Source organism: Nipponia nippon, unplaced genomic scaffold, assembly GCF_047370975.1.
Source record: "Nipponia nippon isolate SJK-2023a ecotype South Korea unplaced genomic scaffold, ASM4737097v1 scaffold_1, whole genome shotgun sequence".
NCBI lineage: Eukaryota > Metazoa > Chordata > Aves > Pelecaniformes > Threskiornithidae > Nipponia > Nipponia nippon.
Genome location: NW_028262290.1, coordinates 134,949,945 through 134,968,228, shown reverse-complemented (window position 1 = coordinate 134,968,228; position 18,284 = coordinate 134,949,945). Strand labels below are relative to the sequence as shown.

Genomic DNA, 18,284 nt, shown 5'->3' with positions numbered 1-18,284 from the left:
GATATCTGCTCCACCATTAACCAACATGGGCTGCAGGGGGACAGCCTGCCTCACCATGGTCTTCAGCAGGGGCTGAAGGGGAATCTCTGCTCCGGCACCTGGAGCACCTCCTCCCCCTCCTTCTTCACTGACCTTGGTGTCTGCAGAGACCTTCCTCTCACATATTCTCACTCTTCTCTCCGGCTGCAGTTGTGCAGGTTTTTTTTCCCCCTTCTTAAACATGTTATCCCAGAGGCGCTACCACCGTTGCTGATGGGCTCGGCATTGGCCAGCAGCGGGTCTGTCTTGGAGCTGGCTGGCATTGGCTATATCGGACACAGGGCAAGTTTCTAGCAGCTTCTCACAGAAGCCACCCCTGTAGCCCCTCCACTACCAAAACATTGCCACGCAAACCCAATACAGACTCTTTAACCTGGTCCACAGTATTTTCAGCTTTTCTACCTGAATCTCCTTCTCCATGATATTCTCCAGTACACCACCAGCTAAAAAAGTTCTCTGTCCAATAATCAAGCACCTATGAGGAATTCACTCTTCATGTGTTATTTTCCATGTGTTTACAGGCCTCATTAAAGTCCAGTGCTACTGCAATGGGTCCCACATGCTAGAAAGTTAACAGCATCAGGATTTTGTTTAACCAACAATGTTGGAGCGGCACTAACACTTCAACAATTCTGTTTTAAAACAGAGACGTGCACAAGCTGAAGTCTGAAGTGCAACTAGGGCTGGTTACTAGTGCTGTTCCTCAGGGGCTGATACTGGGGACAATACTGTCTAATATCTTTATTAATAACCTGGAAAAGGGGAAATACCCTCAGCAAACTAGTAGACAACAACAAATGGGGAAGTATTCAATATGCTCAAGGGTACAACGCTTGTTTAGAGGGATCCTGAAAAGCTGCAGAAAGGGGCTGACAGAAACCTTGTGAAACCTAACAAGCACAAATACAGCATCCTGCATCTGGGACAGAATAACCCTGTGCAGCAGTCCATACTGATGCCAAAATATAGAAAACAGCTTTGCAGAAAAGGACCTTCTGGACAAGCTGAGCATGAGTCAGCATTGTGTAGCAGTGCAGAAAAGGAGTCCAACTGATTGGGCTGTATTAGTAAGGAAGTAGACTTCATTACAGGGAATACAGGGATTATTCCCCTGTATTCAGCACCTTGAGAACACACCAGAGTGCTGTTTCTAGTTTGGGGCTTCCCAGTATAACGCAATGAGGAACAGGAGGAAGCCCAGCAGAGGGCTGCTAAGATGGTGTGAGAGAACTTGGCTTGTTCAAACCAAAGAAGAGAAGATGAAGGGTGGGGAAAGGTCATAATTAATGGCCATAGAGAAGAGTAAACTAGACTTTTCTTGCAGATCTTTCTGTTGGCCTTTGATCCTTTCCCAGTGCATGAGGCAGCAAAGCAAATGCTGACCAAATATGAAAAAAGTCTCCTCCATATGGGGCGATACTCATTGAAATTGTTTTCCCCAGAGAGTCTGTGAAATCTCCATTCTTGGAGATATTCAAAACTCAATGGGACAAGGCCCTGCACAGTCTAATCTAACTAACCTGGCCCCACTTTCGACAAGGTGTTGGACCAGATGACATCTAGGTATTTTCTTCAGTCTTAATTATTCTGTCATTCTAGGTCAAAAGACTACATTTCATCTGCTGAGCATCAGTAGTGTCTACAGATAGTAAATAACTAAATAAACATTATCAAGAACTAAACTAACATTATGACTGTATTTTTTTACCCTTCATGTAAGTACCATTCTTTGCAATGAGAACAATGAAACCACCCAAAAAGTGATGTAATGAAAATATGCATGACATAATCTGTCCCTTAGAAGGCTGAATAGGAAAACAGGCAATATACTGTTTCAGAAAGACTATGTCCCCAGAAAGATATTGAAAGTAGTTGCTGCATGCAGCCAACACATAAGTAAATTTTGCTGCTAAATTGCACAGGAAATTTGCACTGCAGATTCAGGAAATTACCTTTCTGTGCAAGATTTACTGTCATATTATTAGAAATCATGTCCCATTGGAGGAAATATACTGTCAAAGACAGACGGAGTGATTTGAGCTGCTTCCAGATCCTTCAATGTGGTAATGAATAAAATAAAAAAAAAGGAAACACTTAAAAATTGCATGACACGACAGCTACTGAGAAAGAATAATGTCCCACCATCCAAAACAATGAAATGGGATACTTTTAAGCAGCAAGGACGTATCCTTTGGCACCTGTATACACACCTGCTTTGTCAGTCGTCAGGAACCTACAGATTATCAGACAAGGTGAATGATGTTTAAAAAATTTTAAAAGATTGTTTGAAGAGGTATTAAACATTACCGTGTTACTGAATGTAATGAACTGCTGTAAAAATCAAACTGTTGTTAGCCAGGTATTTGGCATCAGAGAAAAAGCAATGTAATCAAACTGTTGTTAGCCAGGTATTTGGCATCAGAGAAAAAGCAATGTCCTTATAGGAAAAGTGGAGGAAAATAGACAAAAGATATAGAAATAGCAGGAGAAAGCTAATCTTCTAAGAGAATGTTCTTAGTTTTAGAGATTATGGATTTATAGTTTTACAGATTCTCAGGTTATTCAAGTACCTAGTTGGTTTTCCTACTTCCAGATAAATACTGTCTTCATTGATTATCTCAGGTAACATCTGCCCAAGCCTGTCCACAACAATGAACTCTAAAAAAAGCTCACGATAATCCAAAAACAATTCTGAAATTTGGAAGAGAAAAGCCTAACTATTATAATTGAAAACACATCTGAATTTTTATGGTAATATGTGAATTTTATTAATTTTAAAAGACATATAAAAAATAGAGATTATTATTGCCTTTACCTTCCAGAGGTCAGCTGTTCCTTCAACAAGTCTGGCATTTGCTTTACAGTATTTCAGAGCCAGATGCAAACATTCGGTTCCATAATCCAGGTCATAGTCTGTACACTGTAGTAATTAAAAAAGAATAAATATTCTTAGTTAGTCTTAAAGAAATCATACTTTTAAGTAATAACAGATTTTCTTTCATTAACTAAACCTTACATCTCAACAGAATACTACACGCTGTATTAGGTAGGTAGCTTCAGGATGGATTGGAAATAAAACCCTTCCAAGAAGCTTCTGCCAAATTCTAGCTATCCAGAGAAGTGTTACAGAAGTAAATAATCACTTTATAACCACAAATTAATTCAGTTAGGTGCTGCAAGTATCGTGCTATACCTTTATGTTGTTTTCTAAATCAATGAGAAGTTACATGTATAAAAAAATTTTGATGCAGTTGAGGTCTCACCAAAAGAAATCATGTATGTATGGGAACAAGTTAATAAACTGTAGAAGCATGACTCTTCAAATGCCTTGTCTGTTTTGGGTTTTGCGGCATCAAAAAAGGATGGTAGTAACTAACAACCTCTGTATTCCTTATGTGTTTCCCTCTGTATTTTTCTCCAGTTATCTGCACACAAAATAGCAAAAGTTCATGCTGCTCCGTGAGCCTTCCAGATTAAAAGAAAAAAATTAACAAAAAACCCCAAAACAGTTTGTCCACTTTTTAGTCATCCAGAAGATGCATTCTTCTCGCAACACACCCTTCCCAACCACTTTGGCTTCCTATAGCTAGTGATTATAAGAATCCTATTAATGGAAAACTGAGTAGGGAGCAGAATCTCTTTGAGCCAAAACATAGGTAGGTACAAAAGCAGGAACTGGGAGCTTATCAGACAGTCCTACCTCAAGATGAATTGGCCTGATTAAGAAAAGAAAGTTCTAGTTTATTTTCATATTGCTAGATTACCAGTCCATCCAGAAACATGAATTATAAGTAGCAAGGAAGGATAATTTAAGATAGGGTCTTTCATAAAAATGGATGTATTTGATAAGACCACAGGCTAGCTAGCCCAGTATCCAGTCTCTAGTACAGGTTGACAGTGGATAGCCGAGTATAAGTAAATAAGAATAAGGCAATCATATCTTCTTACTTTCTCAGAATACTCCCCTGGTCTCATATCAATAAAGCTATTATCCTGGCTTAGGAAATCCCTAACTTAAAGAGTCCATGAGGGACACATTGAACCAGAAGTGACTGCCTTAACAGTCCTCGGTGAATTACAGGAATCCTGAATTCACCGAATTACTTTTTGAATAGCAGTATTTTTTAGCACCTGCATCGGGAAGCATCTGATTCATCACTCTTTTCATCACACGCTCTGTTGTTCTGACAGAAAAGGGAGTGCAAAACCACCTTCTCAGCCCTTCAAAATGCTCCACCACGTCTCTTCTCACATCTTTCCACAGGTAAAGAGATCAACATCTATTCAGTCATTTCATGTGTGGAAGCTACTTCAAAACTCTGATCAATCCTTTTGCCCTCCTTTACATTTACCTACACTTACCTATCAATGTTATCATAACATCCTTCCACAAACCTTCTTAGTTTTTCCTTATTGCTACTTCCTAGAAAAAAATGGGTATCTCCACTTCCTGTTCCAAATTATTTGTGAACGAAATGAACCGCACAGGTCCCAGTACAGATCTTCACAAAATTCCACTGGTGATTTACTGCTATGAAAACTGGTTATGCACTTTACCTTGTTTCTTATTTTCTAACAAATAATCTCCTCTGGTAAATCCTAACTCTTATCCCAAATCTGTTCAGTTTCCTTCAAGAGCCTTTGGTAAAAGCTTTGGTGAAACATCTTATTATGCAAGTAGGCTGTTATCAGCTTCAGCAGCAAACTCAAACAAGACGTCAGTTAACTCCTTAAAGAACAACAATTAGCTCTGCAATGCATAGGCTTTCCTTTACAAAAACTGAAATAACCCTTCCACTGTGTCAAATTTAACCATGTGTCTACAAATTTGTGTTTTGAATAAAATGTGACAGTCCAGATACTGTGGTCAGTAATTCACAGTCCCCTCCAGGATTCAAGAATTCAAAATTGTCAAGAATGCAAAAGTCTAAGTGCATTAAAGAAGATCCAAATGAGAGTGCTGCAATACAACTTGCCTTTTTTTTTTATAATTTCCTCAAGAAGTTTAATAAAAAAGATGAAGAAAATTTTTAGTTTCTAAATGTTTTATAATGCATCTGTGAAATTCAAGGAATTCATCAGCATTATATACCTGAATTGTATTATTAACACACAACCATCTTAGAAAAATCATAGTTATCACTTTTATCTTATTTAAATTAGTAATTAGTAATTTTTGTCATTTGTGTTTGCAATCAAAACGAAGATCCTTTTACACAGCCCACTTAGAAAGAAAAGTAATTTAAGTGTTTCACTTCTCTACAGAAGTTTTTAAGCACTTTGAGTAACAAAAACAGACATAAGAAGACAGAGTAACGTAAAAAGAAATACTAAAGAAGATAGGGGTTTCAAAAAGACACTTTGGAATATTTTTAAATTAAGCAGAAACGACTTATATTCTTTAAATAACCAAGATACAAAAAAGGTCAACAGAAAACATACAGGAAAAGGAAACTCTAGCTCCAAAATACGTAAAATGGAGTGATCTCTTGAGTAAAGAGTAACTTTCGGTTCCAAATATTTATTACCAAATTGTTTCCTTTCTTTGTTTTGTTTTGTTTTGCTTTTAAGGAAAATTTTCTGGTAGAATGCAAACTATTTTCTACTAATGTGAATAACATACAGATTAAAAAAAACATATATTTTTATTTTGCCTCAGAACGGAAGAGAAAAATTCAGAAAAATTTATCTGGGGAAGAATTTACTTTGAATTTAAGTTACATTTTTAAATATATGGGTAACAAATGATACTAGACAAGACTAAGCAATTCCAACTTTTTAGCAAGGTATTAATTACAGATAATTAGTAGGGAGTGGAGAAGTTCCATAAATGGGCTAAAGCATCTTGAGGGTATTGCTGGCTTCAAGGGATGAAATATGACACAAAGCAAAGTAATAATTAAAAACATATTTCACTAACACTTGTACATTATGACATTTACCACGCTAATTATCTGTAATTGTTTAAACCTAAACATATTGTCACAGTGTACTCTTCTGCAAGTCAGATACACTGATGTCAGAGGAGAACAATGAAATGGAAATATCAGCTTAGTTTATATATTAACCATATGCTAAACAGCTCCACAAGTGAAATTTTAAATCTGTATTTAAAGTGCAGAATTTGAAAGCTTCTACATTGCTCTCAGAAATTCAGTTAACAAATTAAGCATTATCAGGGAATGCCTATAATAAAAAGTTGTAGAATATCTATGAGCAAAATTCCTGCTGACCCAGGCACGCAAACATTCTCATCCTACGTCTTCTGTGTGTATTTCATTGCACATCTAGAGCCAATTTACATTACAACAATCTGTTTAAAACTCTTACTATTTCTGAAGTCTCTTTTTGACTGAAAGGCTTTTTAACATACAGCTTGACAGAGTACAGTTAACTGAACTTGACATGCACACATAGCTTTGTGAAACAATAGACATAGTTTAAGTTTCAGACCACAGATTTGAAATTGTGGAAACAGCTGGAAATACTGGCACAAAACATATCCACAAAAGAAAGAAAACAGATTAGTTTAGCTCTTTAAATGACACAGAAGGAAATATGTTATTTAAAAATGCGTTTGAACTGTTGAATATTCAAAGGCATTCTAATAGGTAGTTTTGGGGACTGACTTTTTTGTGGGTGGTTTCGTGTTTGTTTGTTTTCCAAGAGTGGATGTTTGAATACAGTGTTATGGGTAAAATGAGATCCAGATTTTAGCATTACACCAATTCTTCTTCCCCTGCCCCCTAAATTAGTTTGAAAATATTTTGACAAATAATATTACTTCCTAAAATGCAAGCTATACTGTTATTGCTTAGCTGTAAACATGAAACAAGGGGTTAGAGAAAAGAGCATCTACACAGCCTGTAGCTCCCTGGTACTTATTAATAGTCCATAAGCTAACTTGTTTCCAATATAATACTTTGAACACGTGAAATTATAAAGAAGCAGTATTTAACATTAACAATTGCTTCTACTGTTAACATGCACTATTTTACTGTATCTTTATACTGATAAAAGATTTTGAATAGATACACGGGAACTGGTAACCATACAGCAGAACAAACACAGATGGAAGAAAAATTTTCATTACAGCATTGTCATTTTCTTATTTTTTCATCATTCCTTAGTTTTATAATAAGGAAACAAAATCCATATTCTTTATGTATTAACTGAAAGAAAATCTTCAGATTTGCTCTGTTACACAGGTACCTTTAAAGCCTGTATAGAACCAGACTTTTACACTTCTGTAACCATTGGCTGTGTCATCTTTAGTACTTTTTCCATTGTCAGCAGCCAGTGTCTCCATTTTATTCTCCCATGTAAATCCATTATATGACAATATCAGAACACTTGCAATTAAAATGCGTAACTAATTAACAATAGCAGAGCTTCATGACTTTTCCAGATCCTTGCAAATCAAATTTCCACTGCTGAAGTGCCAGAGTACATCATGAATGTTCATCATCAGGAACATTTTACTAAGTTAAAAAAGAAGCAGACACAAGCTCTTGCTGAACATGAATTGGCCTATTTTTATCCTATTTTACAAGGGGGGTTTTTTGCCATGTTCATTACCATGGAAACCAAAAAATGCTGAATCTGACAGTGGATTTGCAGCAATCACTCAGCCTACAGCAATACAGCACAGCTAAATGAGAAATAACAGAAGCAGAAAACAGAAAGAGGAAACGTGTGAATGAAGAAACAGTGAGATTAATGTGAGTTCAGATAAGCTCATCTCTGAAACAATTTCTACTGTAGTTAATTATTAAAACTGCTGTGACATACATCCAGATGCACTAGTGCTCACAGTGAAGAGAATAAAGATACAGCAATTTACTCTGTAACAGAATTAAGCAAGCCTGTTTTTCTACAGATCGGTATCTATATCCCAATGCCTTTCACTGCAGTAACTGCAAGTGCCCTCTCCATACATGCCATGATTTCCCTACATGCCATGATTTCCCTGCACTCTACCGTCAGATCCCCTGAGTACCTCCTGACTGCCCACTGAAATATTTTGGTACTCAGGTTGCTTCTAAGTCGACTAAATACCCATTAAAGAACTTATGCATTGGTTGGTTACAAGATCCCATGCGCTAAAAGGTGTATGACCAGGAAAAAACAGAAAATAACAGCTGAATTCACACTTCAGCCATGGAGCTGAAAGCCTAAGAGACTGAAGGCTCGGAGGCTCCAGCCTCCTCTCAGTGAAGATATTCATTTGGGTTTCTCCCCTCCTCACACTCACTGCTTTTTCAAAAACTATATAGGGACTTAACATCAGTGAAATCTCTATGCCTCCATCAGTTTTGATTGAAATTATGATCTTAAGGGTCTTTTCCAACCTAAATGATTCTATGATTCTACGAAATTGAACAAAATGTGCAATTAAAGGTTTAAAGTATTATTGAGACAAGGGCTAAAAACAAGTAATGCTTTCAAGTATCTTTTTAATAGTAAAAGTTACAAATGAAAGAGTAATTTTGCTTCTTCCCTTTCTGGAATAAATCTCCTGGGTCAATGAACACAGTCCACGCTGCCATCACCAGCGACCATGTTCTATACTCCTGCTGTAGGCATACGAGCTCCCAAGTCAAGTCAGCTATGCATTTTCGTCCTATTCGTCTTCTTTGAAAGCACTTTACAATCTCTCTTTATATTGAGGCTGACAATTACTGTTCACTGTACACAACTTGCTGCTAGGCAGTAGGAGTCCCATAGGCAAGAATGCGGAGCACAAACACACACTGTGGGCAATGTGAAATTTGCTCTCCATAGGGAGAGCAATATATTTTTAATATATTTAAAACTGTTTAAAGTTTTAGCTAGTAGCCAAGGTTGGGGATAACTCTGCTCTTTTTTTTTGTTTAAACAAAAATTTGCTTGAAAAACTCACTGTCACAATATGTAAAAGCAGAAACTCAGTGGGATTCAGAAATGTATATGGATGCAGAGAACACATTTATATCAAAGTTTGCACTTCTGAGCATAAATTAAACAAAATCATTGTGTAAGATCTAGGAACAAAATTTTCATGTGGATATTTCTGTCCATTTTGGACAGGTTCCTTCAACTTCCTTCTAAGCAACAAATCACACATGATTCTGTGACCAAAAGACAGGATCTAGGACTAATGAACTAGATTGAAAAACTCCTTGTTTTCAGTGTCCCATTCTATCAAAACCCCTAAGAAAAAATGTCATTTACTTTGATTTAGATTCATCAAGGAATCACTACAATAAAAACGTTGAAATAAGGTAACTAGACAATTAGAAAAGATATCCATTTTATTGACTGTCATTTTCTAGCTCTGACCTCAAAATGAAACAGAAGCTGAAGTATAATCACAAGACTAGGTCCTAGCCCCAGAGTCCTTAAACAGGACCCTGGATAAAAGAAAAAGAAAAATCAAGTTTTAAAATTCTTTTGACAAAGAATAAGAGCTATCTTTTCTGTTCTTAAATCCATGCCTTAAGATACTTGCAGATACCCTACAGGATTACTATGATAGTGTTTGTATCATTACTTCAAGTCGTGCCAGGGCACGTTTAGATTGGATATTAGGAAAAATTTCTTCACCGAAAGGGTTGTCAAGCATTGGAACAGGCTGCCCAGACAAGTGGTTGAATCCCCATCCCTGGAGGTATTTAAAGGACATGTAGATGTGGCGCTTAGGGACATAGTTTAGTGGTGGACTTGGCAGTGTTAGGTTAACAGTTGGACTCAATGATCTTACAGGTCTTTTCCAACCTAAATGATTCTATGATTCTATGATTAAAGCCTATTCTCTAAGTCTTAATCTTATTCTGGCTGCTACTGCTTCTCTCTCTGCAAAATGAGAGGTCCAAACAATCTAATCATCCTGTAAAAGAAGTACATGCGCTCAACTTTACACCAAAATCATAAAAACACTAATGCTATCATTTGGAAAAACCCTAGTTCTGTTTGAAAATTAGACAGAGAGCCCTAACCCCTACATACCCAGAGTAATCCATAATTCAGTCCTTCCAGAGAATGAGCTCTGCTATGTTCTCCTAGACAAATCACGATCAACCTGTAGAGAGAGGGGAAAAAGTGCAGCTCTGCTATTAAGGAATAAAAACTTAATCAAGAATAACTGGAGGTGTGTTGCCAAGGAACGAAGGGTACCGGCAGGCACAAACAAGAAATGTCAAGGGTTGTGTCTACATTACCAATTCAGTGTGCAGGAGAGTTTCTTTTTGGTGCAAGTCTTTCCTGCATCCCTACTCAGAATCATACAAAATGCACTTGACTGTGCTGCTGGAGAGCTCAAAGTCACTTCCCTTCTGGTGGCATCAAGGTGAAAGTCATATGCAAGGGCACCTGCTAAAGCACATCCTTTGCAGTGTGGACACAAGGTGCCCTAGCAGCCAGGACTCGGCACGCATTGTGTCCATATGACTGGCGACTGGGATGAATATCACTGCTGGTAAAGTCCCAGTTTACACACACAGTCCTGAAACAATAACGGATTACCAAAACTCAAACCTCGGTCTTCCCCTCAGTCATTCTCTCTTTGTGCCACACCAGTAAATATACTCCTAATGTTAGTCCAACAAAGTCCACACAAAATAGCGTAATGAAAATGAGCATACAAACTAGGTGAGAATAACCAATGGTACTGGTATGAAGATGAAATACCTGATGCAACTAAGAGCTAGTTATTAATCAGATTGACTTCATAAAACAGGTCCTGAGTAACCATGAGACAGTATTGATTTTTCGGATTCAGAAAAGGACACCAGAGTCATTTTGAGCACGCAGATGAACATGGAATTTCAGATGTCATATACAATTTCAGCTTTTTAAAAAGTTGTATTTTAGTTACAATGTCAAGAAGAAATAAGAAAATGTTAATATTCTATGTAACAACGGTAGTAGTCAAAATACTGTGTCAGGACCCATTGTTTACACTTTAAAAAATTATCTTGTAAATTGGAAAAATACTTAGAAAAGAGTTATATGGACAAGACAAAGGCAAAAAAATCTTCTCAATGTAGGAAAATACAGATTTAGGTTATTCTAAGAAACTGTAAAGAAGTTCACATTCTCCCAGCAAAGATATTTCTAAATACATCAAGTTCTAAAATTAAGCAACCAACAGATAATTTAATCAGGCTTAGAAGCAGAGGTGAGCCAAAATCAGGCCAAGTTAAAATGCATGTTTTATTTTTAATTTTTTTTTTAACAGATACAACTATTCACTCTTGGAACAATTTACTTAAGAGAATCTCCTCTTGAAATTATGCAAGATCATAAATGGTCCTTTTCCTTGCCATTCGATACGCTAAACTGTCAGTAGCTAAGAGAGTAAAAGCTCTAGCATCACTACCTTGTTTTCTTCTTTGCTCTCAAAACAAGCAGCAGATGACAATTTAGATGGGTGGTCTCCCCTGTGCTGGATACAGTGATTCTCACTCACTATTGAGCATTTTCTGAGCCTGTGCCAAATGGGTGATTGTTGTGGATACAGTACACTTATCAGGGTAAATCCAGTAACACTTACAACAATACTCTCATAATCCAGTCTAATTTCCAGCTTGAATAACTGCAGTGTGTCTCCCTAACATACACCCTCCAAATTGTATCTGAAAACAAAACGCCTTTTCACTGCTACAGAGATGCCAGATTTCACCCAGGGTGTGGCAGCTTTGCACCACCGCACCAAACAGCTCCAAGAGCTAATATGTGAATCTGCGAAGTGCTTTGAGATCCTACAGGATGAGGAGTGCCATAAAATGGAAGTAATTATCCCATTAGCAAAAAAAACTTTTTATTTTTTTCTTATGCAAGGCATTAGAATTTCTCCAAACATTCTTGTGGCAGAAATTAATTAGGGCAAGGTGGGGATTCATACAATATCCTGGCTCTACCATTGCGCCAAAGAACTAATCAAGTACAGAGCTATCTAAACTAACATAGTTTTCTCAATAGACCACCAATCTAGCTTCAGGTTTTGAATAAATGAAAGCATTACTGACAAAACTCATTTAGTATATTTATCCTGAAAAGAATTCTGTAGAACTGGGTAGATTTTAAGGATAGGGAAAGGGAAAAAATATTTATTCCTCTAAATCTCAGGACAAAGCTGCTAGGGTAAAAAGATGCCAGAGGAAGTAACTGGAAAATCTCTTCGGAAAACATCTCAGAACTACAACCTGAAGACTGCACAAGTTAGGATATTCATTTAGGCGAGGTTGACAACCCTGTATTTAAGCAACAGTCTGTGTGCATCAGCCTGAAGATGAATGGAGAAAAGCAGATCAAAATCCTCTGCAAAACTGCATTATTAAAAAATTAGCTGCATTAAAATTTTGTATCAAAACCAAAAAAATACCAATTTTCAGCAGGAATGAAATGGAACAGAATTCAAGTTCTACTGAAGTTCCAGAGAAATAGTTTTTAAATGGGACTAAAACCAGAGATAAAATCCAAGCCAAAATGGACCACAACAATGAAAGGGAGCTGTTAATAAAGCAAAAACTTCTGATGTAAAGAGAAATAAGATACTAGGTTTTCTTTCAACATTTAGGAGCTACACAGATTTCCTTGTCAAACAATCAGATCTAAAATCCTAATGACCCATGAACAAATCAGCAGAAAGGCTTATTTTTGTTAGGTTATTTCACATGCTTAGATTGCACATTGAAAAACTGACTGATATTCCCCACTTTGACACCAGCATACAGCTAATTAAAATCTATATTATTATACCATCAGAGGAACTGGAGTAGGAATTTCAACAAAGTGAAATAATCCATTTACTATTCAGCCAAGTAGGTTGACTCTGACCAACCAAGTAGGTAGTTACACTAAAACTGTAATTACCTATTACATTTCATAGGCAGATGGAAGTATGCTGCCTTTAGGACTCCGTACAAAGAACATTGGCTTGTAGTACTGTCCTCATACAAGTAGTAGATTACTATTATTTTAGCTAGCTTTTGTCTAATTCATGAATCACTTCTTGATTCAGTATTTCAGAATACAGTTGATAAGAAGGAAGAAAACCTATAGACACAAACTGGAATGCAGAATTAGGAAAAACACAACAATGATGTTACATGGCATATACTTAGAAGACCTGAACATATAAATACAAAATACAAAAGCAAAGTGGGTGACCAAAGCTGTGGATGGTGGGAAAGGAAGTGGATCTCCATACACACACAGAGCACATAGAAACCGCAAAATACGTTTGAAGAAGAATGAGGTAAACTGATCATCCTTACGGCATAATACACTTAATAAAAGATGTCTGACGCTTTTTTAAAGATGAAGGCCAAGAAACAACCCATTACAGCTTATGATAAAATCTATATATCTTATGTACTTTTTGTCATATATTAAAAGCAATGGTGATCTCTTTTTCAGTGTTTTTGTGCTACAAAACCGAATAGCTCTGACCCATATCACCAATTCATGATTGAATAGCATGAGGCAAAAAATTTTTTTCTCCAAGTGGATGTTTACAGGAGGTAAATATTAAGCTGTTCAGCCTTGCCACAACTTAGATGTCTTGGCACACATAAAGTTTCATACTAGGTGAATGTTAAAAAAAAAAAAATTGAGGTGCCTTGAAGATTCAGATATCTTTAGTCTTAGGACGGAGGTGAGCACTGGTTTTTTTCAGGATTCCAGCATTAGACTTAAATGCCCAAATTCTGCCTCACTTACATTTTGACTCTTCAGTCCTTTTTCTGAATCTGACCCTTGGTCCCAAAGTTGCCAAGGTTTTAGTCAACAATTTGTCCGCTACTGTTCATTTAATCGCCTGTTGCTCCTGGCAATGTTAATTTGACAGACATTGATTTCTTTAACAAAGAATGAACCCACAGGAAAATCCCCAAATCAGTCTAGACATTCTGCCTCAAAGGACTTGCCTGACCTATGCCAAAATATTACTAAACTGCTACAGCTGACTCCACTTCCCCCCTACAGAGGATACTAAAATGCTTCACACATGTTTAAAGAAGAATCCCAGTAATGTTGTGCCCTTTCAAAAAGCACTTTAGAAGTTTACAAAATCCACATGGAATATACTCCCTATTGTTTACATACAGAAAAGACAATACTTTGAGCAAATACCTCTACAATGGGCCTAACAATAGCCAACTTCCTTTCTTACTCTGGCAAAATCTTCCTTGAACATTCTCAGGGGTTTTTTAGACAAGAACAATTTTGGGATTTCCTTTTCTTCTACTGAGGATCAGGTTGGACAGTTTGCAGAATCTCTCGTCTCCCCATCTCAACCCCATCTGGGGACATCTTGTAATGATTTTTTGGGGGAGTGGAAGAACATCTGCCTCCCAGAATTTAGCATCAAAGTATTTGTATGATCCTCCCTGACACACTATTATTTTGTATCTTGTCATTACTGTGCTTATATATAGCAGCTCTCTCCTATGCAGGCAGATGCTGTAACATCCCATAAGTAAATGTGATTGCTTATTATCCAAGAAGTGGGTCATGTTGGCTATGAACAGATGTATTAATTCAGTGTAGTCCCAAAAAGTACTGATCTTTACATAGTTTCTACACAGATTAGATATAATCCCTAAAATCAGTCTGTTCTGTGTGGATATCTCTAAGGAGGTTATAGACATGCATCAGAGAAACATCTCTAAACACGTTGAAGCTCATCCTCCTTCAAGGAATATTCCTGCTTCCTGTTCCTAGTTTTTTATTTTTTTAGTGCAGCCTCATTGTTCTGATTAGCTAAATGTAAGCTTCCATAATCTACAAAAGGTCTACTATCAACAGATGATTAAACTAACTACATATGCAATACAAACACCCCCCAAAAAATGGCGTAGCTTTTGTGGTAAATTTTCCCAGGTACAGAATATCTTGAGGCTAAGTGTAAAACAATGTATAAAAGATTACCAGAAAAAAAATTGTGTACCAAAATTATTTTTTTTAAATTAAGATTGTTATAAACCTATTACTCTATATTTAAATAGTGATCAGACCTTGCCATGACATCCACATGTGAAGGATTCCTGCAGAATAGCCTTCTAACATGTCCCACCCTTTCTTCAGCTGTGTGTAGCTCTTCCCTCTTACAAGGTCCTCGGCTTCACCAGACTGGTCACACTGGAGGGCAACTCTATTGTATCCCCAGCATTCATGCTGACAACTCTCTAACCATCACATCATCTTCCCTAGTCTTTCCGTTTACATCTCTGACACAGAAGCTAGTCAGGATCTTCTACACCCCAATCCTTTTCTGCTTCCATTTTCAGTTGTTTCTCTGCCAGATCAGGAAAGGCAAAGCTTTTTAATTATTCCTGCTACCCTCCTTACTTTGGCAGACAGATTTCAAATACACAATCCTTTGTTAAGTTCGGGTGTTTCAGCCTTCATACTGTGATTGTGTTACTTTGTACACTAACATGACATGACACAACAAGATGCTTTGTGTTAAAGACAAAATATCTCTGAGATCTCTGTGCATTTCACAGTATGTCAGAAACAGGTATTACAGAAATCAGTCTCAGCCTAGTCTGATTAAAGGAAATAGGCAGTCTACCTGACTTCCTGATACTCTAATTCCTTGAAAGATACTGCTCCAGGGGAACACTTGACTTCTAGTAAGTGAAGTCTGCCCCCCACCCTCCTCCTCACAGGCTTACAGGATCATACTTCGCATTTGCTCCTATTTAATTTAAAAAGCTGAACAGAAACATGAAACTACCTTAAGCAAAAATGAACAAGTCTGGTCTAAGGAATTTATGCTTTATTTGCTATCGTTGGAAAGGGTGGATTTTCAATTAACACTTAAACTTTTCTGATTTCCCTTAGGGCTGATAAGAATAGAAAAGAAACATGCGTTTCCAAAGATCAGGATTTTAATTCTTATTAACAAAAAATAAAAAAATCCAACTGCCTAGTTTTGTCCCAGGTAGGTTAGAACTGAAGTAAATCATGGGTTCTGCAATTTTACAACTTTTCCACAGGTTTTACTAGTTATTAGAGATTTGCATTTTTTATTTTAAAAAAATTGAACTCGTCCACTACTAATATTTACTGAAGGTTAGTGCTATGGTTCCTTACATTGCACAGGAAACAAGAACTCACAAATTAGGACATACCAAAACTAAGAGCACTGATGCAACATAGGTTTATCCCCTTAACACATTTATATGGCCTTTAACCCAACCTCCCAAGGAAAACCCCTGGCTAAGGTAAAGCCTCCTGCCTGCGAGATACTACACACATTATAAATACAGTTCTTTCTCCCCTTGCAGTTGTTTGCATCTGTCACTTGTCCGCCTTGTGTCAAGCATGCATCATACAAATAATAGCTACAACTTTTATAAATTTTATAAATTTGTAACTTTTATACATTTTATAAACGTAACAAATTGAAGGGCATGAAAGCAGTGCTGTACTTCATAAGAATATGAGGTGAGGAGGCATATATATGATGAGTGACACAGTAACACTCGCACACATGTGTAAGGAGGCCTGTATAATTCATCCTTTTCTCACCTCAGGACCATCCCAATGCCAAATTCCGAAGTCCTACTACAAATTGGAGGCATCAGAATACTTCACTGAAATAGAAGCAAAACAGCTGTTTGCCCACGCTTCATATAACCAACTGAACACAGGCACTTGCAACAGAAAGTGTTAAGCAGTGTTACATACAGTGGTAGGTGCCTGTATCTGCCAAAATCCCATTATGACTATTAATTTATTATAGCTAAGTGCTCCATCTAATGACACATAAGTCAGAGTAGTGAGGCCTTTTAAGATCAAGACATCATTTTAGCTCCACTGGCTGTTGTGGGCTCTAAACAGTTGCTTAATTTCAATATTGACTTTAGATGTTTTTAGTCTGGCTTATGTGATGTCCAATACAGAAGCCAAGCGGTATCCTGAGTTAAAACTAAAATGCATAACAATGTAACAGAAACTTTATAAAAATGTTAAAATTAGTATCAATATTCTGGAGTGGAAGGAGTAGCTGTTCCCTGAACAGCAGTCTTCTGATCCTGTTGCATTGGAGCAATTACCATTTGAGGTAGAAGAATACCAAAAAGCTTTCCCTTCCCTACTGCACCTCCACTTACCTGCTGCATCACAAAAAGGCAGACACAAAGTACTCCCAATTCTTCTTTCACCAAGAAACAACAATGGCTCTCAAAGTGCTTGCATTCCCCCAATAAAAAAAGTAAAAATATGGGACATCTGAATGTCTTTTTTGTTCCCTCTTAAGCATATACACAGACATAACAAAAAAAGCTGCTTCCACCACTAAATGATGTTAAAATTGATGCTAACTGAAAAAGTCTGAGATTATTTTTAAGGAAATATTTTCATGAATCTATACTATTGTTTCAGTATGGTTAAAAAAAATTATTCAAAATTAACCATCAGAAGACCTAGCAGTATCCAGTACCTCACCAACATTTTTTGGATTGCTCTTCCCATTTCGGATTTATTTACTTCTCTGGGAATCAAAAACAAACAAACAAAGAAACCCTACCTTGCAGGTAGACGTCCTTGGCTACCTTACAATAACAGAGTAGAAAGATGAAATCATTTCCCCATCAGGATCAAGAAACATTATGGAATTGTAAGAGGAGGACTGTCCCAAAGAACAGAAGATATTAGGTTATACACCTAGCAAAAGGAGATGTGACTAGGGGCAATAAGAAACCCTTTTGAAAACAATGCAATGCATACCTTCTCACAGAACCTAATTCTCTCACACAACACGAGTAAAAATTAGAAACACAATATAAGTGATTTTATAGCATATTTCAGAGGTAATGGATGGAATACTTAACCCCATTTCTGGGCAACTGACCAAACAGAATCTAATTTGCTATCACTTCCAGTCCAACATTTTTTCTTTGTTTGACAAAGTGGTTATAATAAGGAAAACCCAAAGCCAGACAAATCACATTAAAAAAATAGAAGTACTGTTTTTTAACCTTTGAAAAGCCCTGTTAAATGGGACTCAAATATCAGATATGCAAGTGATGAAGAATGTCTGTTTTAATGAGCTCTCAAAGTCATTACGAAGACAACAGAGTGCATGCAATTTTTGAGCAAAATCTAAAAGGTTTCAACAGCACTACTATAAAGCTGTGAAGTGAACAGTTATGATGTCAGAAATCTTGACATCATCACAGTTAAATCAGAAAGCAATATATACCTGAACAAAGAAGATCTGTTTGGAATATGTATGATCTAGGCAACAAAGA

At 36.9% G+C, this 18,284-nt stretch overlaps 1 protein-coding gene across 1 annotated transcript in view; it reads right to left on the bottom strand.

Moving 5' to 3' along the window:
* Window positions 1-18,284, bottom strand: part of CRPPA (CDP-L-ribitol pyrophosphorylase A) — a 126,260-nt gene that overhangs the window by 79,331 nt on the left and 28,645 nt on the right. Inside the window, exon 4 of the mRNA XM_087773830.1 lies at window positions 2,855-2,959. Coding sequence (XP_087629956.1) covers window positions 2,855-2,959 — 105 coding nt within the window. The remainder of the gene's footprint in view (window positions 1-2,854; window positions 2,960-18,284) is intronic.